The sequence below is a fragment of the Salmo salar genome, chromosome 07, assembly GCF_965601325.2.
Source record: "Salmo salar chromosome 07, fSalSal1, whole genome shotgun sequence".
Taxonomy (NCBI): Eukaryota; Metazoa; Chordata; class Actinopteri; order Salmoniformes; family Salmonidae; genus Salmo; species Salmo salar.
In genome coordinates, this window is record NC_138297.1 from 24,547,164 (window position 1) to 24,569,989 (window position 22,826).

Consider the following 22,826-nt stretch of genomic DNA (forward strand, 5'->3'; position numbering starts at 1 on the left):
TTTCAATAGAGTACCTTATAGGCCCTGGTAAAAAGTGCATTCGATCGGGAATAGGGTGCCATTTTGGACGCAGACAGCACCGTGCATTAGACTGTCAGATTTGTAGTGACACTGAAAACTCTATCAATGACTGTTAAACACAGTTCCATAGAGATAATAAACATTCAATCAACTATTTTTTTCTCATCAGGTACTGCATCTGTGGGTCTGACATTATTTTTTATTGAACCCTTATTTTACCAGGTAAGTTGACTGAGAACACATTCTGATTTACATCAACAACCTGGGAAATAGTTACAGGGGAGACAGTTGTACACACTGTTATAAAAACAGTACAGGTGATAATGTGTAGACTGTTATTGAGGTACACCATTTGCGTTGATGACAGCTTTGCACACTCTTGGCATTCTCTCAACCAGCTTCATGAGGAATGTGTTTCCAACAGTCTTGAAGGAGTTCCCACATATGCTGAGCACTTGTTGGCTGCTTTTCCTTCACTCCTTCACTTCCTTCACTCTTCACTCATTGTCCTATTGAAACGCCAAGGATAGTCCCACTAAGCGCAAACCAGATGGGATGACGTATCGCTGCAGAATGCTGTGGTAGCCATGCTGGTTAAGTGTGCCTTGAATTCTAAATAAATGACTGACAGTGTCACCAGCACAGCACCCCCACACCATCACACCTCCTCCTCCATGCTTCACGGTGGGAACCACACATGCGGAGATCAGATACTCTGTATCTCACAAAGACATGGCGGTTACAACCAAAAATCTCAAATTTGGCCTCATCAGACCAAAGGACAGATTTTCACCGGTCTAACCTGTTAGGGCTAGGGGGCAGTATTTACACCGCCGGATAAAAAACGTACCCGATTTAATCTGGTTACCACTCCTACCCAGTAACTAGAATATGCATATACGTATTACATATGGATAGAAAACACCCTAAAGTTTCTAAAACTGTTTGAATGGTGTCTGTGAGTATAACAGAACTCATTTGGCAGGCAAAAAATTGAGAAGGTTTCATGCAGGAAGTGGCCTGTCTGACAAGGTGTCGTTCTTCTTGTCTCTGTTTATTGAAGAGTGAGGATCTTAGCTGTCCCGTGACACTTCCTACGGCTGCCATAGGGTCTCAGAAGGCGGTAAAAAGCTGAATCGTGGCTTTGCAGGCTCTGGCTGAAAAAAAGTAGCGCGTTTGGGTAGTGGCTGGTTACAGTACTGTGAGACTCAGGCTCGTGCCCGCGTCGACCGAAAGCTTTGTTTACTTTCCTCTGTTTAGCTAAATGGACATTCCCGGTCGGAATATTATCGCTTTTTTCCGCGAAAAATTGCATAAAAATGGATTTTAAACAGCGGTTGACATGCTTCGAAGTACGGTAATGGAATATTTAGATTTTTTTGGTCACGAATTGCGCCATGCGCACGACCCTGATTTACCATTTCAGATAGTGTCTGGGACGCACGAACAAAACGCCGCTATTCGGATATAACGATGGATTATTTTGGACCAAACCAACATTTGTTATTGAAGTAGCAGTCCTGGGAGTGCATTCTGACGGAGACAACAAAAGGTAATCAAACTTTTATAATAGTAAACCTGATATTGGTGAGTGCTAAACTTGCCGGGTGTCTAAATAGCTAGCCCGTGATGCCTGGGCTATGTACTTAGAATATTGCAAAATGTGCTTTCACCAAAAAGCTATTTTAAAATCGGACATATCGAGTGCATAGAGGAGTTCTGTATCTATAATTCTTAAAATAATTGTTATGCTTTTTGTGAACGTTTATCGTGAGTAATTTAATAAATTGTTAGTGAATTCGCCGGAAGTTTGCGGGGGGTATGCTAGTTCTGAACGTCACATGCTAATGTAAAAAGCTGGATTTTGATATAAATATGAACTTGATTGAAGAAAACATGCATGTATTGTATAACATAATGTCCTAGGGTTGTCATCTGATGAAGATCATCAAAGGTTAGTGCTGCATTTAGCTGTCTTCTGGGTTTTTGTGACATTATATGCTAGCTTGAAAAATGGGTGTCTAGTTATTTCTGGCTTGGTACTCTGCTGACATAATCTAATGTTTTGCTTTCGTTGTAAAGCCTTTTTGAAATCGGACAGTGTGGTTAGATTAACGAGAGTCTTGTCTTTAAATAGCTGTAAAATAGTCATATGTTTGAGAAATTGAAGTAATAGCATTTCAAAGGTTTTGAAAATCGCGCCACAGGATTCAACTGGCTGTTACGTAGGTGGGACGAATTCGTCCCGCCTAGCCCAGAGAGGCTACTGTCCATTGCTCATGTTTCTTGGCCCAAGCAAGTCTCTTCTTGTTATTGGTGTCCTTTAATTAACTTCTCTAGGGTAGGGGGCAGTATTTTGACGTCCGGATGAAAGGCGTGCCCGTAGTAAACTGCCTGCTACTCAGGCTCAGAAGGTAGGATATGCATATTATTAGTAGATTTGGATAGAAAACACTCTGGAGTTTCTAAAACTGTTTGAATGATGTCTGTGAGTATAACAGAACTCATATGGCTGGAAAAAACCTGAGAAAATCCAACCAGGAAGTGTGGAAATCTGAGGTTTGTAGTTTTTCAAGTGATTGCCTATACAGTATACAGTGACTTAGGGTTCATTTTGCACTTCCTAACGCTTCCACTAGATGTCAACAGTCTTTAGAACCTTGTTTCATGCTTCTACTGTGACTGGGGAGAGAATAAGAGGGGATTCAACAAGTGGACTGCCTGAGGCCAATGAGTTGTTTAAGTGCGCAGTCACGCAGGCGCTCCTTCTTTTTCCTCTGTAATGAATACGCTATTGTCCGGTTGGAATATTATTGAAGATTTATGATATAAAGACCCTAAGGATGATTGTAAACATCGTTTGACATGTTTCTACGAACGGTAATGGAACTTTTTGACTTTTCGTCTAGGGTTTTGCGCTCGGGCATTGTGCCTTTGGAATAGTGATCTGAATGTGTGAACAAAACGGAGGTATTTGGACATAAATTATGGACTTTATCAAACAAAACAAACATTTCTTGTGGGAGTCCTGGGAGTGCATTCCGACGAAGATCAGCAAAGGTAAGTGAAGATTTATAATACTATTTCTGAGTTTTGTTGACTCCAGAACTTGGCAGGTAACTGTATAGCTTGCTTTGATGGCTGAGCTCTGTACTCAGAATATTGAACAATGTGCTTTTGCCGTAAAGCTGTTTTGAAATTTGACACAGCGGTTGCATTAAGGAGAAGTGTATCTATAATTATTAGAATAACTGTTGTAAATTTTATCAACGTTTATGATGAGTATTTCTGTAAACTGATGTGCTCATTCACCGGAAGTTTTGGAGACAAAACATTTTCTGAACATCACGCGCCAATGTAAAATGGGGTTTTTGGATATAAATATGAACTTTATCGAACAAAACATACATGTATTGTGTAAGATTGAGTCCTGGGAGGATCATCTGATGAAGATCGTCAAAGGTTAGTGATTCATTTTAGCTGTATTTCTGGTTTTTGTGACGCCTCTCCTTGCTTGGAAAATGGCTGTGTGGTTTTTCTTGTCAAGGTGCTGTCCTAACATATTCTAATGTTATGCTTTCGCCGTAAAGCCTTTTTGAAATCGGACAATGTGGTTGGATTAACGAGAAGTGTATCTTTAAAATGGGATATAATAGTTGTATGTTTGAGAAATCTGAATTATGAGATTGTTGTTGTTTTAAATTTGCCGCCCTGCTATTTCACTGGCTGTTGAATAGTGTGTCCCGCAGGTGGGACGCGTCCCACATACCCCAGAGAGGTTTTAATAAGGGTTTCTTTGCAGCAATTCGACCATGAAGGCCTGATTCACGCAGTCTCCTCTGAACAGTTGATGAGGTGATGTGTCTGTTACTTGCTGGTAACTCTAATGAACTTATTCTCTGCAGCAGATGTGACTCTGTGTCTTCCTTTCCTGTGGCGGTCCTCATGAGAGTCAGTTTCATCATAGCACTTGATGGTTTTTGCGACTGCACTTGAAGAAATTTTCAAAGTTCTTGAAATTTTCCGTATTAACTGACCTTCATGTCTTAAAGTAATGATGGACTGTTGTTTCTATTTGCATATTTGAGCTGTTCTTGCCATAATATGGACTTGGTCTTTTACCAAAAATGGCTATCTTCTGTATACCACCCCTACCTTGTCACAACACAACTGATTGGCTCAAACGCATTAAGAAGGAAAGAAATTCCTAAATTAACTTTTAACAAGGCACACCTGTTAATTGAAATGCATTCCAGGTAACTACCTCATGAAGCTGGTTGAGAGAATGCCAAGAGTGCGCAAAGCTGTCATCAATGCAAAGGGTGGCTACTTTGAAGAATCTCAAATATAACATATATTTTGATTTGTTTAACAATTGTTTGGTTACTATATGATTCCATATGTGTTATTTCATAGTTGTGATGTCTTCACTATTATTCTACAATGTAGAAAATAGTAAAAATAAAGAAAAACCCTTGAATGAGTAGGTGTGTCCCTATGCTGCCATAACTTCTTAAGAGGTTGCCGTACCGAGGAGTAGAGATGTTATAACTACAGTAGAAGTGGTATCTATAGCATTATAACGTTATTAGTAATTGGTTGCCCTACCGAAGTGTAGAGGTATCCATCGCTGTTCATCCCAATGTAGAGCCCTGTCTTAGTGCTCTGGATGGCTACTATCCTCAGGCCCACAGGAATCAAGTTGAACTGCACTGCAAAACAGACACAAGGACAAGAAATAGAGGGATTGGGGAGAGGGAGAGAGAGGTGTTAGAGCAATCTGCCCTTGTTGTTTCTTACTAAAACATTCTCAGTGTTTGAAAAAGACAATTGGAGCCTCCTTTCGTTTCATTCCTCCCTCCATCCGTCAGAGAGAAAGAAGAGAGGAAGAGACCGCCTGGGGCGGTCAAGCTTTTAGAGCCGCTTCCTTCAGCATGCCCTTCTGCCACAAATAACTAAATCCCCCCAATTGACTTGATTTAAAGGACGGCAGGTAGCCTAGGGGTAGAGCATTGGACCAGTAACCAAAAGATAGCTGGTTCAAATACCTGAGCCGACAAGGTGAAAAATATATTGTGCCCTAATTTGCTTCAGGGCCGGCCTACTACCATGGTTGACCCTGTAAAACAACACATTTCATTACACCTATCCGATGTATCTGACAATAAAACATATTTTTTCTGTTTGAGGTAGGAGCGAGAGGGAGAGAGATAGACGGAGATAGAAGGAGAAAGGAGACAGAGGAGAGGGAAAGAGGGAGAGGGAGAGAGAGAACAGAAGGTTTTATGCCTCTGGAATACATTACTGAGTGACACCTCTTAATAATGTGTAGAATGAATCTTTAACAACACTGTAAACACCACATTCATTTCGTTTTCTGTCTTTTTAATGCCGTTGAGTGCATCTCCTCTATGAACCTTTTTAATGTGCATTGTTTTCCATAAAGACACCACACCTGGGTCGACGTAAAAAGCATTCTGTGTGTGTGTGTGAGTGTGTCTGTGTGTTGTCAGAGAGTCTTGACCGTAAGCCCACTGTGTTGGGGGGGATATGCTAAGTAACATGTTAACTTGAGTGATATTGACAAAACGCCCCTCGGCTACACAACACTGGGAGCCATGCAGATTTTAAACGGACGCCTGAAAGCATTGCGGCGACCGCTGCCGTGACAACCAAAGCCCTCAATGACTGCCCTTGAAGGTCCTAAAAGGTCCCCCAAAAAACAGCCAGGAATAGTAGCTTTGAATAGGCCATTTAATAGTCAGTTTAAAAATGGAAAAACAACAGCAACCACAAGTATCAGCCAACAACTGCTTTCGTCTAATAGTTTTCTTGCTGAAAGAAAGAGAGTGATGATAGGATGGGTGATGAAAGAGTGCAGGCTGCCCTGGTCCTCTGTATCCCCCCCCTCTCCCTGCTTTTATTTGTTCTATCGATCCCTGAATCTCAACCAGGCCGTTTCGCAAATGAACATGGTGTCACTAAAGACCACGGAGAAGGTGACACGTAGAAGAGCGCACACAGTCCCTCTCTCTGTCTCTCTCTCTCACACACACTCACACTCACACAACCACACATACACATATAGAATATATAGTACCCCCTACTCCACATGGAGTCTATGACCCTCTGTAACCCTGGACACTGCTACAGACAGACACTCTCTCTTGCTCTCTCTTCCTTTCTCTCTCATTTTGACCATTCTCTCACCTCTATCTCAATTTCTCTCTCCCCTTCCCTCTCCTTTCTCCAATCTCCTCTCTTTAACCATTTCTCCCACCATTTGTTTGCTCACTTCCTCCTCTCTCTCTCTCTCGTGTGTGTGTGTGTGTGTGTGTGTGTGTGTGTGTGTGTGTGTGTGTGTGTGTGTGTGTGTGTGTGTGTGTGTGTGTGTGTGTGTGTGTGTGTGTGTGTGTGTGTGTGTGTGTGTGTGTGTGTGTGTGTGTGTGTGATATATATATATATATATAAAATCTATCTACAGTGCCTTCAGAAATTATTCAGACCCCTCCACATTTTGTTGTTACAAAGTTCGATAAAAATAGATTTTTTGTCAACTGTCTAGACAAAATTATCTCATGTCAAATTGGATAAAGAATTCTAACATTTGTAAAAAAAAAAAAAAAAAAAGAAAAAGTTATCAAAATAAAACACTAAGATACACTACATGACCAGAAGTATGTGGACACCTGCTCTTCGAAAATGTCATTCGAAAATCATGGGCATTATCATGGAGTTGGTACCCCCTTTGTTGCTATAACAGCCTCCACTCTTCTGGGAAGGCATTCCACTACATGTTGGAACATTGCTGTGGGGACTTGCTTCCATACAGCCTCAAAAGCATTAGTGAGGTCGGCACTGATGTTGGGCGATTAGGCCTGGCTCGCAGACGGTGTTCCAATTCATCACAAAGGTGTTCGATGGGATTGAGGTCAGGGCAATGTGCAAGCCAGTCAAGTTTTTTCACACCAATCTTCACAAACCATTTTTGTATGGACCTCGCTTTGTGCCTGGGGGCATTGTCATGCTGAAACAGGAAAGGGCCTTCCCCAAACTGTTGCCACAAAGTTGGAAGCACAGAATCGTCTAGAATTTCATTGTATGCTGTAGCGTTAAGATTTCCCTTCACTAGAACTAAGGCGCCTAGCCCGAAACATGAAAAACAGCCCCAGACCATTATTCCTCTTTCACCAATCTTTACAGTTGGAACTGTGCATTGGGGCAGGTAGTGTTCTCCTGGCATCCACCAAACCCAGATTCATCCGTTGGAATGTCAAATAGTGAATAGTGATTAAAAATAGTGATTCATCACTCTAGAGAACACATTTCCACTGCTCCAGAGTCCAATAGCTGCAAGCTTTACACCACTCCAGCCGACGCTTGGCATTGCGCATGGTGATCTTAGGCTTGTGTGCGGCTGCTCGGCCATGGAAACCCATTTCATGAAGCTCCCAACGAACAGTTTGGAACATGGTAGTGAATGTTGTAACTGAGGACGGATGATTTTTATGCGCTTCAGCACTTTGCGGTCCTGTTCTGTGAGCTTGTGTGGCCTACCAGTTCACCGCTGAGCCGTTGCTCCTAGACGTTTCCACTTCAAAATAACAGCACTTACAGTTGACTGGGGCAGCTCTAGCAGGGCAGAAATTTGACAAACTGACTTGTTGGAAAGGTGGCATCCAATGACGGTGCCACGTTGAAAGTCACTGAGCCCTTCAGTAAAGCCATTCTACTGCCAATGTTTGTCTATGGAGATTGCATGGCTGTGTACTTGATTTTATACACCTGTCAGCAACGGGTGTGGCTGAAATAGCCATATCCACTCATTTGAAGGGGTGTTCACATACTTTTGTATTTATTCTGTATCTTGATTTGATAAGTATTCAACCCCCTTAGTCAATACATGTTAGAATCATCTTTGGCAGTGGTCTGGGTAAGTCTCTAAGAGCTTTGCACACCTGGATTGTCAAGTTGGTTGTTGATCATTGTTAAACAAACATTTTCAAGTTTTGCCATAGTTTTTCAAGCTGATTTAAGTCAAAACTGTAACTAGGCCACTCAGGAACATTCAATGTCGTCTTGGTAAGCAACTCCGGTGTATATTGGCATTTTTCTTTTAGGTTATAGTCCTGCTGAAATGTGAATTTGTATCCCAGTGTTTGTTGGTAAGCAGACTGAACCAGGTTTTCCAACATGTAATTGATGCGATTGGAATCAGGTGTGATGTAAGACAAGACAAAACCAATGGAAAATGAAAAACGGATCAGCGATGGCTAGAAGGTCGGTGAAGTCGACCTCCAAACACTGCCCGAACAAGGAGAGGGACCAACTTCGGTGGAAGGCGTGACAGTAGCTCCCCCCGGTGCGTCGACACTGACCTCGGGGACAACCCGGCGGGAGAGGCGCAGGGCAATCCAGATGGAGATGGTGGAACTCTTGCAGCATTGAAGGATCCAACACATCCTCCACCGGAACACCGCATCTCTCCTCCGGACCATACCCCTCCCAGTCCACGATGTACTGAAGGACCCTCGACCGACGTCTCGAATCCAGTATGGAACGAACGGAGTACACCGGGGCCCCCTCGATGTCCAGAGGGGGCGGAGGAACCTCCCGCACCTCAGACTCCTGTAGCGGGCCAGCCACCACCGGCCTGAGGAGAGACACATGGAACGAGGGGTTAATACAGTAATCGGGGGGAAGCTGTAACCTATAACAAACCTCGTTCACTCTCCTCAGGACTTTAAATGGCCCCATAAACCGCGGACCCAGCTTCCGACAGGGCAGGCGGAGGGGCAGGTTTCGGGTCGAGAGCCAGACCCGGTCCCTGATGCGAACACCGGAGCCTCACTACGGTGACGGTCTGCGCCAACTTCTTTCCTCTGCGCACCGGAACCAGTCGTCCACCGCAGGAGCCTTGGTCTGACTCTGATGCCAAGGAGCCAGAACCGGCTGATACCCCAATACACACTGGAAGGGAGAGAGGTTAGTGGAGGAGTGGTGGAGCGAGTTCTGGGCTATCTCTGCCCAGGGCACGAACGCTGTCCACTTCCCCCGGCCGGACCTGGCAATAAGACCTCAGAAACCGAACCACATCCTGGTTAACTCTCTCCACCTGCCCGTTACTCTCAGGGTGAAAACCTGAGGTAAGGCTGACCGAGACCCCCAGACGTTCTATGAACGCCCTCCAGACCCTCGACGTGAACTGGGGACCCCGATCAGACACTATATCCCCAGGCACCCCGTAGTGCCGGAAGATGTGTGTAAACAGGGCCTCCACAGTCTGTAGGGCTGTAGGGACACCGGGCAAAGGGAGGAGACAACAGGACTTAGAAAAACGCTCCACAACGACCAGGATCGTGGTGTTACCCTGTGAAGGAGGAAGATCGGTCAGGAAATCTACCAACAGGTGTGACCACGGCCGTTGTGGAACGGGTAAGGGTTGTAACTTACCTCTGGGCAGGTGCCTAGAAGCCTTACACTGGGCGCACACCGAGCAGGAGGAAACATAAACCCTCACATCCTTGGCCAAAGTGGGCCACCAGTACTTCCCACTAAGACAGCGCACCGTCCGACTGATCCCAGGATGACCAGAGGAGGGTGACGTGTGGGCCCAATAGATCAGCCGGTCGCGGACAGCAGACGGAACGTACAGACGCCCAGCTGGACACGGGAGGGGAGCAGGCTCTGCACGTAACACCTGCTCAATGTCTGCGTCCAGCTCCCACACTACCGGCGCCACCAGGCAAGAGGCGGGGAGTATGGAAGTGGGATCCATGGGCTGCTCCTCAGTGTCATAAAGCCGGGACAATGCGTCTGCCTTAACGTTCTGGGAGCCTGGTCTGTAGGAAAGGGTAAACACGAAACGGGTGAAAAACATGGCCCACCTTGCCTGGCGAGGGTTCAGTCTCCTCGCCGCCCGGATGTACTCCAGATTGCAGTGGTCAGTCCAGATGAGAAAAGGGTGTCTAGCCTCCTCAAGCCAACGTCTCCACGCCTTCAAAGCCTTTACGACAGCCAACAGCTCCCGGTCCCCCACATCATAGTTTCTCTCCGCCGGGCTGAGCTTCTTCGAGAAGAAGGCACAGGGACAGAGCTTCGGTGGCGTACCTGAGCGCTGAGAGAGCACAGCTCCTATCCCAGCCTCGGATGCGTCCACCTCCACTATGAACGCCAAAGAGGGATCCAGATGGGCCAACACGGGAGCCAAGGTAAACAGAGTCCTCAGGTGACTTAAAGCCCTGTCCGCCTCAGCTGACCACTGCAAGCGCACCGGGCCCCCCTTCAGCAGTGAGGTAATGGGAGCCGCTACCTGACCAAAACCCCGGATAAACCTCCGGTAGTAGTTGGCAAACCCTAAGAACCGCTGCACCTCCTTTACCGTGGTGGGAGTCGGCCAATTACGCACGGCTGCAATGCGGTCACTCTCCATCTCCACCCCGGAAGTGGAAATGTGATACCCTAGGAAGGAGAAGGACTGTTGGAAGAACAGGCATTTCTCAGCCTTGCCGTACAGGTCATGCTCCAACAGGCGACCAAGCACTCTGCGCACTAGGGACACATGCTCAGCGCGTGTAGTGGAGTATATCAAAATGTCATCAATATACACCACTACACACTGCCCGTGCAGGTCCCTGAAAATCTCATCTACAAAGGCTTGGAAGACTGATGGCGCATTCATCAACCCGTTCGGCATGACGAGGTACTCATAGTGCCCAGAGGTGGTACTGAAAGCCGTCTTCCACTCGTCTCCCTCTCGGATACGCACCAGGTTGTAAGTGCTCCTGAGATCTAGTTTGGTGAAGAAGCGCGCCCCGTGAATTGACTCTATCGCTGTGCCTATGAGCGGTAGCGGGTAACTATACCTCACAGTGATCTGATTCAGACCCCGATAGTCAATACACGGGCACAGACCTCCCTCCTTCTTCACAAAAAAGAAACTTGAGGAGGCGGGTGAAGTGGAGGACTGAATGTACCCCTGACGCAGGGATTCGGAGACATATGTTTCCATAGCCTCCGTCTCCGCTTGTGAGAGGGGACACACGTGACTCCTGGGAAGTGCAGCGTCTACCAGGAGATCTATCGCACAATCGCCCAGTCGATGAGGTGGTAATTGAGTCGCCTTCTTTTTGGAGAAGGCAAGAGCCAAATCGGCATATTCAGGGGGAATGTGCATGGTGGAGACCTGGTCTGGACTCTCCACCGTAGTAGCACCAACGGAAACCCCTAAACACCTACCTGAGCACTCTCGCGACCACCCCGTGAGAGCCCTCTGTGGCCAACAAACAGTGGGGTTATGACAAGCTTACCAGGGTAGGCCCAGCACCACGGGAAACGCAGGAGAGTCAATAAGGAAGAGACTAATTTTCTCCGTATGACCCCCCCCCCCCCCCGCGTCACCATGCCCAAAGGCGCAGTGACCTCCTAATTAACCCTGACCCTAATGGTCGACTATCTAAGGCGTGAACGGGGAAGGGCACATCCACGGGAACGATGGGGATCCCTAAACTATGGGCTAAAGCACTATCAATAAAATTCCCAGCCGCGCCTGAATCGACTAGCGCCTTATGCGGGGAAAAATCAGGGAACGTGACAAACACAAACATCTGTGCAACAAAGGACTCTGGGTGAGAATGGTGCCGGCTCACCTGGGGTGACGCCAGAGCACCCTGCCTGCTGCCTCGACTCCCAGAGGAACCAACCCGGCACCGACGGTCACCTCTGCGGCCACAGATGGTGCACGAGCGGAAACCCCCTCCGATCTCCCTGTGCACCGCCCCTCCCAGCTCCTGTGCACCGCCCCTCCCACCAGCTGGTCCAACGTGAGGGTGGTGTCTCTGCAGGCCAGCTCCCGACGGACGTCCTCGCGCAGACTGCAGCGGTAATGGTCGATCAGGGCCCTGTTGTTCCATCCCGTGCCGGCAGCCAGGGTCCTAAATTCCAGGGCAAACTCCTGGGCGCTCCTCGTCTCCTGCCTCAGATGGTAGAGGCGCTCACCCGACGCTCTACTCTCAGGCGGGTGGTCGAAGACTGCCCAGAAACGGCGGGTGAACTCCTCAAACTGGTCCAACGCTGCATCTCCCTCTTTCCCCCACGGCATTGGCCCACTCCAGGGCTCTTCCGGTGAGGCACGAGACGAGGGCGAATACCCTCTCACGGCCCGATAGAGCCGGCTGAACGGTGGCCAGATAGAGGTCTAATTATAATAAGAAACCCTGGCAGTTCGCAGCCCCCCCGTCATACTCCTGGGGCAAGGAGAGACGGATCCCACTGGGTTCAGGCGGGAAAGGGGTGCTCAAGAGAGACCCCGGTTGTGCTGGTGGAGGCGCTGGAAGAACTCCCTGTCTCTCCCAGCGGTCCATTGTCCGGACAACGCGATCCATGGCGGTACCAAGATGGTGAAGTAGTACTGCATGCTCCAGGACGCGCTCCTCCACCTGCTGACTCCATAGTTCGGGCCGGTGATTCTCTAATGGGTGCATGCTGGTGGCAGGGAAGTCAGGCGCAGGAGAACAAACTTAGTATAAACGGAGTCGTTTAATAAGTGCTCACAAAACTCCGAAAACCAAAATATACAAAATAATAAAAGTGGGTACAAAACCCGTCGCGCACAAGAACATAACTTGCACATCACATACAAACAAACAATCCCCGACAAGGACATGAGGGGAAACAGAGGGTTAAATACACAACATGTAATTGATGAGATTGGAACCAGGTGTGATGTAAGACAAGACAAAACCAATGAAAATGGATCACCGATGGTTAGAAGGTCGGTGACGTCGACCGCCAAACACCGCCCGAACAAGGAGAGGGACCGACTTCGGCGGAAGTCGTGACAATCACGATCTAATCAGTTGTACTTTATTGCCTTATTGCACTAACGTAAAACTGAGTTAGGAAGGACGCCTGTATTTCTGTGGTGACTGGGTGTATTGACACACCATTCAAAGAGTAATTAATAACTTCACCATGCTCAAAAGGATATTCAATGTCTGCAATAGGTGCACTTCTTTGTGAGGCACTGGAAAACCTCCCTGGTCTTTGTGGTTGAATCTGTATTTGAAATGCACTGCTCAACTGAGAGACCTTATAGATAATTGTATGGTGAGGTAGTCATTCAAAAATCATGTTAAACACTTTTATTGCATACAGAGTGAGTCCATGCAACTTGTCATAACAAAGGGGTTGAATACTTATCGACTCAAGACATTTCAGCTTTTTAACTAAGTTCTGAAAACATAATTCCACTTTAAGGTTCTGGGATATTGTGTGTAGGCCAGAACCCAAAAAATCGCTATTTAATCAATTTTAAATTCAGGCTGTAACACAACAACATGTGGAAAAGTCAAGGGGTGTGAATACTTCCTGAAGATACTGTATCTACTATGTCTTCCACTTTCCTATTAATCTCTCCCTCCCTTTCTCTCTCCCACCTCTCTCATAACTCTCATTCTCTACGAGAGTGAGAGTTAGTCCTCCTTTCTCTCTCCATGAAAGGTGCCTCTCTTTCTAATCATATGGATTACAGCAGATAATAGGTCAGCCTGCCGTTTCTCTCTTTTGCTTCCTCTTCTCTTTCTTCCCCTCCCCTCTTTCTTTCTCAAGACACTCGGCGTGGCGCTGGGGAGACTGCTAGATTAATTAAAGTTGTTAGAGTAAGAGACAGAGGGAGGGAGAGAAAGAGAGAGATGGAGATGGGGAGATAGGTGGCTTTGCCGAATCAATCCCAGCAAGTCAATACACAATAAATAAACAAGAAGAAAAACAACCAGGAAGGCACGGAGGAGAGGGAGGAAGGGATGATGGAAGGCACGGAGGAGAGGGAGGAAGGGATGATGGAAGGCACGGAGGAGAGGGAGGAAGGGATGATGGAAGGCACGGAGGAGAGGGAGGAAGGGATGATGGAAGGCATGGAGAAGAGGGAGGAAGGGGAGATGGATGGAAGGAAGGCATGGAGGAGAGAGGAAGGGGAGATGGATGGAAGGCATGGAGGAGAGTGAGGAAGGGGCAATGGATGGAAGGCATGGAGGAGAGGGAGGAAGGGGAGATGGATGGAAGGCATGGAGGAGAGGAGAGGGCATCAGTGGTGTTGCTGAAGATGTTGTGCTGTATTGAGCCGAGAACAGGAGGATTAGCTGTCTGTGTCATGGAGAGAGTTCAACACATGGACAGGAAGTAGATGGACAGGAAGTAGAGGGACTACAAGTAGAAGAAATACAGGAATTATTGCTCATTCTCAACTTCCTGTTTGGGGTGACAGGTGAGAGAGACCTAATACTCATACTTGCGTCCTAAATAGTTGGTCATTTGAGTATGTGAAAAAATGTAGTTTAATAGTATGTGACATTTTGAAGATTGAGTATACTTTTAAAGCCTGGATGTCGTACTCATTTTGGCTTTGACAACAGCTGATCAGTTAGATATGGGGACGTGCTAGGGAAATCAATGAATAGCGGGAAACAAAGCATTCTCAATATGTGAAAATAAAATGATTTATAGTATGTGAATTTTCTTAAATCAAGTATGGTTTAAATGCCAGGATGTTAGAGTCATTTAGGCTCTTCATCTAGTAGAATCCGATGCACACTTTCCTACATTTCATTGGAAGAGGTGGGCTGCGAATGATAGTGCCGGGTTCTCTTCAAGTAGCCAAACAACAAAACGAGGTTACTTAATTGGGAAGATGCTGTATAGCGAAGCTTCTGCAGTGGTGTTCAAATGTAGGCTAAGTCATTTTTTGTTCTCCTTAAAATGAACATGAGTATTGCATCGTAGGCTACATCTTTGAAAACAAAGTCTTTTTTTTCTATCTTTTTTTTCATTGAAAAGTGCTTATTTTGAAAAGTGTTCCTTCGTCAGAGCTTTTAAACTAAATACTAAACCATCTTTTGATTTCTGAATGTGTCGGCACCGGGGATTCGGGATGTGGCTGCATTATTGATGACGTTTTAATCAGGCCTTTTGATTTGAACACATGGATTGGTTTAGTTTTGTAGGCTAGGCTACCTATATAATTATTAAATGTATGGATCAAGCCTTAGCAGTCATTCTGATCTCGTTTCCAATGGTCAGTGCTTTAGTTTATTATGTTGCTGTCCAGCGGTTCTGAATTTGCGATGCACCCGACTGTCCATGTTTTTTTGTGCAATAGCCGTAGTTTTGCTGTATACTAGGCTATTTGATTTAATTTCCATATGTTACAGCACTTTGGTTTCACTAATAAATATGTTGAAATGGAACCAAATTATGTGTTTCTGTCTTCGTCCTTTTTAAATAGGATAGATGGGTGATATGGGCTACGGTAAGGGTCTAATAGTCTGCCTATAACCAGCCTGAGTAGGATTATAACTCCATTCCTATTCTACTCAAGAGTTGAGAGAAATGTATCAAATTGGAAAGGATCTATTATCAGGTGCATGTCTGTTGAATTTGGAAAAATCCACCTGAACTAGGCCCCGCCCCACCTACTCAGCCAGTCAGGAGCCGCTACTGCGTTGCGGCCATGGCATGCTGCATCATTTTTACTAAATGGTATGTGCTAAATAGTAGGCAGTTTAAGTATGTAGTACGCTAGTATGGGTATTCGGACACAGCCAGTCACTCATTGTTAAGGGCTTGGGTGTTAGACATGTTATTGAAGTATAGTGTCATACTCTTCTGATGTTCAAAGCCTGAGTGCACCCCTATCTGGCTGTCACTCATCTCTCATCGCCATGGCAATGCTACTGTAAGGGATTACAGTTGCCTGGATGGCTGGTGACAAGCTTCTGCTCCCTCCACCATCACTCACCAATCAGATCAGAGACTGATCAACAGGAAGAGGATAGGGGTCACGAGAGGTCAAATACTATAGAGACCACAAGCCATCTACCCATATCTCTCTTTTTAGAATATATAATACAAAATATAGGTATTATTTTCTCAATTTATCTCTGTCCATCCATCTACTCTCCCTCTCTCTCTCCACCTACTCACACAACCTTTAAACTCTATCTATCTGCCTCTGTCTGTCTGTCAATAATTTTGTATGTACGTATTTAACCTGACTCTATTCCTTTAGTGCTGTTGTTTCCCTCTCTAGTTCTCTCATTAAATCCCCTCTTCTTGTCTTTCATTCTCCCTCCTGTGAAGCTAATATCTCTTATTCTACTCTCATGCATCTGTATTATTCTAAATCCTAATTTCTCAGCACCTCTTCTTTCTTCACTCTCTTTTTCTCTGTCTCCCTGGCTCACTCTTTCTCTCGCTCTCTCTGTCTCCCTGACTCGCTCTCTTTCCCTCTCTCTCACACTATAGTTCCTTGATTTCACCTTCTCCATATTCCCCACCCTCTCTCATCCTCTCTCTCTCATCCTCTCTCAATTCAATTTCAATTTAAGGGCTTTATTGGCATGGGAAACATATGTTAACATTGCCAAAGCAAGTGAAGTAGATAATAAACAAAAGTGAAATGAACAATAAAAATTAACAGTAAACATTACACGCACAAAGTTCCAAAAGAATAAAGACATTTCAAATGTCATTCTCTCTCTCTCTCGCTCACTCTCTCTGTGTGTGTTTGTGTGTGCGTGCTTGTGTGTGTTATTGCTGAAACTGAAAAGACGATGTCAGCCTAGACTAATCCCGAAGCTGAGAGAGATTAATAAATGTTTTTCGCAGCAGGAATTGGAGGGGATAAATGTTCAGGGAATCAAGTTGACTGGTCTTTATGGATTTCTGATGGGATTTCCATTCCTCCCACTCCCCCTGTCCCTTCGGATGGATGGAGATCTCCAAAGCAGGCCATATCCATTGACACCACTCTTTCAAACCCAATATCTCACTTTCTTGTTTTTCTCTGTCTCAGCCACCCTCTTGTAAACTTATCTCGGAGCCTCTGAACCCTCCCTTCCTCTCTCTTTCTCACCCTCTCTCTCTCTCACCCTCCCTCTCTCTCTCTTTTTCGATCTCATCATTTCATTTTCCAGTCTGTTTCTTCTTCCTGCCTTTTTCTGTAGGACGGGAGAGTCCCTCCTCTCTTGGTACGGTACTCATGCATCCTCTCCTCCTCCTCTCGCCCCTCCCTTCTCCATGTCTGTCAGGTGGGAGGTCTGGCTCTCTTAAACACACATTCATGTCACCGTGACAATCCACTGGTCAGTCCAGCTGGACAGAGAAGAGGTGTCCAAACTCTGGATCCCCCCCTCCATCCCTTCCTCCTCCCCTTTTCCCTAATTACCCCATTACATAACCATCTGAACGAGAGAGAGGGGGGGGGTAGAGAAAAAGCCAGTCTCTTGTACCTCCCACCAGAGGGGGGAGACACAGTGATTGAATGGCCATCAGTGGCTCGCCAGCTGCTTCTTTGGCAGCGCAGTCCCTCCTCTCTCTCTATCCTCATCTCTCATCCCTCCCCTCTCTCCCTATTCTCTATCTTCCCCTCTGTTCCTCTGCTCGCTTCCCTCCCTCCCTTGCTTCCCCCTTTCTCTTTCCCTCCCTTCCTCCATCCCTTCAAAGGTCCAGACCTCTAAAGTCATAGAGGAAGAAAATAGGCGTTTTTCCCCGAGATGAGAGCAGAGGGGTTGAATCAAGACATAGGTGATGGGGGTGGATGTATACCCCCATCCCCCCTTTCCCTCCTGGGTGTGTGCTGGTCCCTGTGGCCCGACCCGTCGTGGGTGTAATGGGGCCTTAGGGGAAAGTTCCCATGGCTGAAGCCGGGGGCTGGATCTATGTGCCCAGGGATGGGGGCTGGGTCTATGTGCTGGGGGCTGGGTCTATGTGCTGGGGGCTGGGTCTATGTGCTGTGGGCTGGGGTCTATGTGCTGGGGGCTGGGTCTATGTGCTGGGGGCTGGGTCTATGTGCTGGGGGCTGGGTCTATGTGCTGGGGGCTGGGGTCTATGTGCCCAGGATTGGGGCCTTGTGTCTGGGGTCTGTCAGGGGGCTGGGTGTGGAAGTTCCCAGGGCGGAGGCTGAAGGCTGAGGGGGCCGCAGGGGTCAATCTGACAGGACGGCGTTAGTAAAATTAGCAATTAACTGGCAGGGCGGTGCAGCCGCAGTGTGTAATACCCCTGGCCAGGGACCAAACACCCAGGGGCCTCCGCCAACAACAGCCTCTCTACTTAATTGACAGAGTGAGGGAGGGAGGGATGCATCCCATCCCAGTGTCCTTTGACAACTTCCAACGGTCAAATGTACTTTGAGGGAGTTTCTGTGTCTGTGTTTTTGTGTGTGTGTGTGTGTGTGTGTGTGTGTGTGTGTGTGTGTGTGTGTGTGTGTGTGTGTGTGTGTGTGTGTGTGTGTGTGTGTGTGTGTGTGTGTGTGTTCGTTGAACATAATTTTACGTCTAGATCTGTCTGTTTATTTGTTTATTTATTTATTAAATTTTTATTTAACCTGTATTTAAACAGGGAGTCACATTGAGATGAAGAATCTCTTTACACAGAGAGCCCTGTACACATGACAATAAAAACAGAATATTAAAACAACATTCACATGTGTATAAAACAATGCAATTCAGCACAACAACAAAAAATACATTTAATAAAAGCAATCACATTCAACTACATAGAGGTCCTCAATCAATAATGTAAACTGCCTGAGTGACACCAGCACATCTAACTGCAGTGAACTCTGCAGATTGTTCCACAAATTAGGGGCAAAACATTTCCAAATGCAGATTTTCCCAAATCTGTGGAGACTGGAGGGATGTCTAGTGTTATCCATTCCTGTGAACGGGTTTGGTAACTTCTGATTTTTATCGTAATGAATGATGTTACATATAGAGGGAGTTTGTGTAAGATTGCTTTGTAAATAAATCAAAGAGAATGTAGCTTTCTTCTTCCAGACAAAGAGGTCCATCCCACATTTTTTCAATGATGAGTCCTAAAATTGTCCCCTGTGATAAAGCATATTGCTGAATGGGGGGGACTGTGTGTATTGGATGAATGTGTTGATATGTCTAGTGTGTGTGTGTGTGTGTGTGTGTGTGTGTGTGTGTGTGTGTGTGTGTGTGTGTGTGTGTGTGTGTGTGTGTGTGTGTGTGTGTGTGTGTGTGTGTGTGTGTGTGTGTGTGTGTGTGTGTGTGTGTGTGTGTGTGTGTGTGTGTGTATGAAAGTAGCGTGTGTTTGTCCTGTTAGCAAGACTGGAGAGGAGGGCAGGGGTAGCCTGGGTAGGCCTGGTCCATCAGAACACTCCAGACTGTGAGTGTGTCCATAATGGCAACCTATTCCCTACATAGTGCACTATGCCCCATGGAACCCGGTCAAAAGTAGTGTACTACATGGGGAATATGGTGCAATTTGGGAGGCAGCTTGTCTCTGTAGAACTCAGATATGAATCTGACTGTTTCCTCCTTAATTATTTATCTCCATTTGTTGCTGATTTGGCCCTTTACTGACTGGCCTCAGCACACTCTGTAGTGGGGTGCATAGTTACACACATTTACACACACACACACACACACACACACACACACACACACACACACACACACACACGCATCCGGGCATGCACGTAAACACACGCGCGCGCACACACTTTTTTCATAGGTGAGGTCAGGGAACAAGTTGGGGGTCCCACCCTGGGGCTGATGGGAGAGAGAGAGGCAGGTGGAGAGAGAAAGAGAGGCTGAGGAGGGTACACTGTAGCGAGACAGAGAAAGCTAGGCAGGTCCCTCAGCCACTCAGAGCCATAGTTGTGGTGTATGAGTGGGATCTCTACTCCCTCCACAGGGAGGCCTGCCATTCTGTTCTGGGCTACAGTAAATACACAATGAGATATTCCAGACCTCGAACATAGATGCTCAAACACATACACAAACAGAGATGCATGCACAAACTTCGCACATACACACACGCAAAACACTAATCTATCCCATTCAATATTCTGTGCAGTGGGGTAGATGATTATGCCGTTGCGATGTCAATCACTCAACAATTCTACCGTGCTGTGGGAATGAATAAATAAACTGCTTTGAATGAAAAGTGAACGATTTATGAGTCCTGTACTGGGCTGTCCCTGCCAGAACTCCCTCCATCCGTCTCTTTCTCTCTCCCTCTCTCTTTCTATCGCACTTCACCTCTTTCTCTCTCCCTCTCTTTCTAGCGCTCTTCACCTCTTTCTTTCTCTCTCTCTCTTTCTACACCTCTTTCCTCTCGCTCTTCACCCTTCCCTGCCTCCCTCTCCCATCCCTCACTCCGCCTCTTCCTCTCCCTGAGCTTGTTCCCCTTACAGAAAGCTCACAGTAACAGTAAGCCTGATGTAAGGATTGATAGAGTTGTAGTTGTTATGAAATATACCGTAACTCACACTCAAAAACACTTCATAGTTGTCCTCTAATCTCTGAACAAACTTTAATACCCCAACCGGGACCTGTTATGTTATGCAGTGATTTACTGTGCTTACAGTTTCTATACTGTACCTACCTAAAAGGTGTCCACACTGGCTAATGTGTGAGAGCCCTGTACACATCTACAATATATTTAAGATTCACAGACTGTTAAGCAATAACTTGTGTACAATAACTGTCTAAAAAGACTGTCTAAAGAGTCTCACTGTGCCAATACAGAGTTTTATATTTCAATACAAACTGTGGAGAGTTACATGGCATTACGTACTGGCAGACAGTCAGACAGAAAGACAGGTGTGAGACTTACAGAAGGACAGCAGGGTTAGACAGACAGACAGACAGACAGACAGACAGACAGACAGACAGACAGACAGACAGACAGACAGACAGACAGACAGACAGACAGGTGTGAGACTTACAGAAGGACAGCAGGATTAGAGAGACAGTCAGACACAGAAAGACAGGTGTGAGACTTACAGAAGGACAGCAGGGTTAGAGAGACAGTCAGACAAAGAAAGACAGGAGTGAGACTTACAGAAGGACAGCAGGGTTATAGAAACAGATAGGCAGGTGTGAGATTTGCAGAAGGACAGCAGGGTTATAGAGACAGATAGACAGTTGTGAGACTTACAGAAGGACAGCAGGGTTAGAGAGACAGACACAGAAAAATAGGTGTGAGACTTACAGAAGGACAGCAGGGTTATATAGACAGATAGGCAGGTGTGAGACTTACAGAAGGACAGCAGGATTAGTGAGACAGACAGGCACAGAAAGACAGGTGTGAGACTTACAGAAGGACAGCAGGGTTAGAGAGACAGACATATATACAGACAGGTGTGAGACTTACAGAAGGACAGCAGGGTTAGAGACAGACATATATACAGACAGGTGTGAGACTTACAGAAGGACAGCAGGGTTAGAGAGACAGACATACATACAGACAGGTGTGAGACTTACAGAAGGACAGCATGGTTAGAGAGACAGATAGACAGACAGGTGTGAGACAGACAGACAGACTTACAGAAGGAGCTGCTTTCGTCCTTTGTGCCGTCCATGGTGCCATCCGGAAGCATCTGGAGGTAGAAGCCATGCCGGTTGTAGAGTCTCGTGACGATGCCTTTCAGTTGGGGCTCTGCAGGTGGACAGGACAGGGTTAATTTGTGTCCTCATATTGCATGATAGTCAATGATGTTTGCACTCAAATAAAGCAAGATTCAACACTCTAATGTATTTTCTCCCAAATATATTATAACGTGATTTACACTGAAAGGCAGCATGTGTCCACAGTGGCCTTCTCTATTAAATTATTATTCATTTTTTATTTTACCTTTTTTTAACTAGGCATGTCAGTTAAGAACAAATTCTTATTTACAATGACGGCCTATTGACGGGACCTTGGTGCCTGCTTAAAAAGCGTCCGCGTCTACGATGAGGGAGGTAGGGTGTGTGCCTGCCTACTGCCTAGCACGGGGAATGCTTCATTAAAGATGAATAGCATGTGAGGCTGTGCTGCTCTGTTCGCGATAAGGCAGAGGAGTGTGAGAGAGAGAGAGAGAGAGGAGGAGAGCGAAAGACACAAACACGAAAAACTTGACTGAGCTACTAAACGTTTAATGACACGGGACCCCGTCTTCCATCTACTGTGACACTCCGTTTTGTTGTTTACAGAGTATGTTCTGAGGCAGAATTTTTTTTGTAGAGCTAGCTGGGATTTATATCTCCAGATGAACTGAGTTTACCTGCTAAATTTGCAGGCTCTTGTTGTGTAGTAGCTTCTGGTTGACAGCAAGCGTGCTAGCTAACGCTACGGGACAACAGCAGTCGTTTACCCTCCCCCACAACCATGGCTGTAACTACATACGAGGACACTGAGGTCCGGACCCCTGCAATTTTTTCGGAGAAAAAAAAAGAAATATTAAAAGTACCAGTCAAAAAGTTTGGACACACCTACAAGGGTTTTTCTTTATTTTTTATATTTTCTACATTGTAGAATAATAGTGAAGATATCAAAACAATGAAATGACACATGGAATCATGTATTAACCAAAAAAGTGTTAAACAGATCAAAATCTATTTTATATTTGAGATTCTTCCAAGTAGCCCCCCATTGCCTTGATGACAACTTTGCACACGCTTGGCATTCTCTCAACCAGCTTTACCTGGAAGGCTTTTCCAACAATCTTGAAGGGGTTCACACGTATGCTGAGCACTTGTTGGCTGCTTTTCCTTTAATCTGCTGTCCAACTCATCCCAAACCGTCTCAGTTGGGTTGAGGTTGGGTGATTCTGGAGGCCAGGTCAACTGATGCAGAAATTCATCACTCTCCTTCTCGGTCAAACAGTCCTTACACAGCCTGGAGGTGTGTTGGGTCATTGTCCTGTTAAAAAATAAATGATAGTCCCACTAAGCCCAAACCAGATGGGATGGTGTATCACTGCAAAATGCTGTGGTAGCCATGCTGGTTAAGTGTGC

General features: G+C 46.1%; 1 protein-coding gene across 1 annotated transcript in view; it reads right to left on the reverse strand.

Moving 5' to 3' along the window:
* Positions 1–22,826, reverse strand: part of fgf11a (fibroblast growth factor 11a) — a 142,477-nt gene that overhangs the window by 58,391 nt on the left and 61,260 nt on the right. Inside the window, exons 3-4 of the mRNA XM_014206821.3 lie at positions 21,376–21,486; positions 4,630–4,733 (exon numbers count right to left, since the gene is read on the reverse strand). Coding sequence (XP_014062296.1) covers positions 4,630–4,733; positions 21,376–21,486 — 215 coding nt within the window. The remainder of the gene's footprint in view (positions 1–4,629; positions 4,734–21,375; positions 21,487–22,826) is intronic.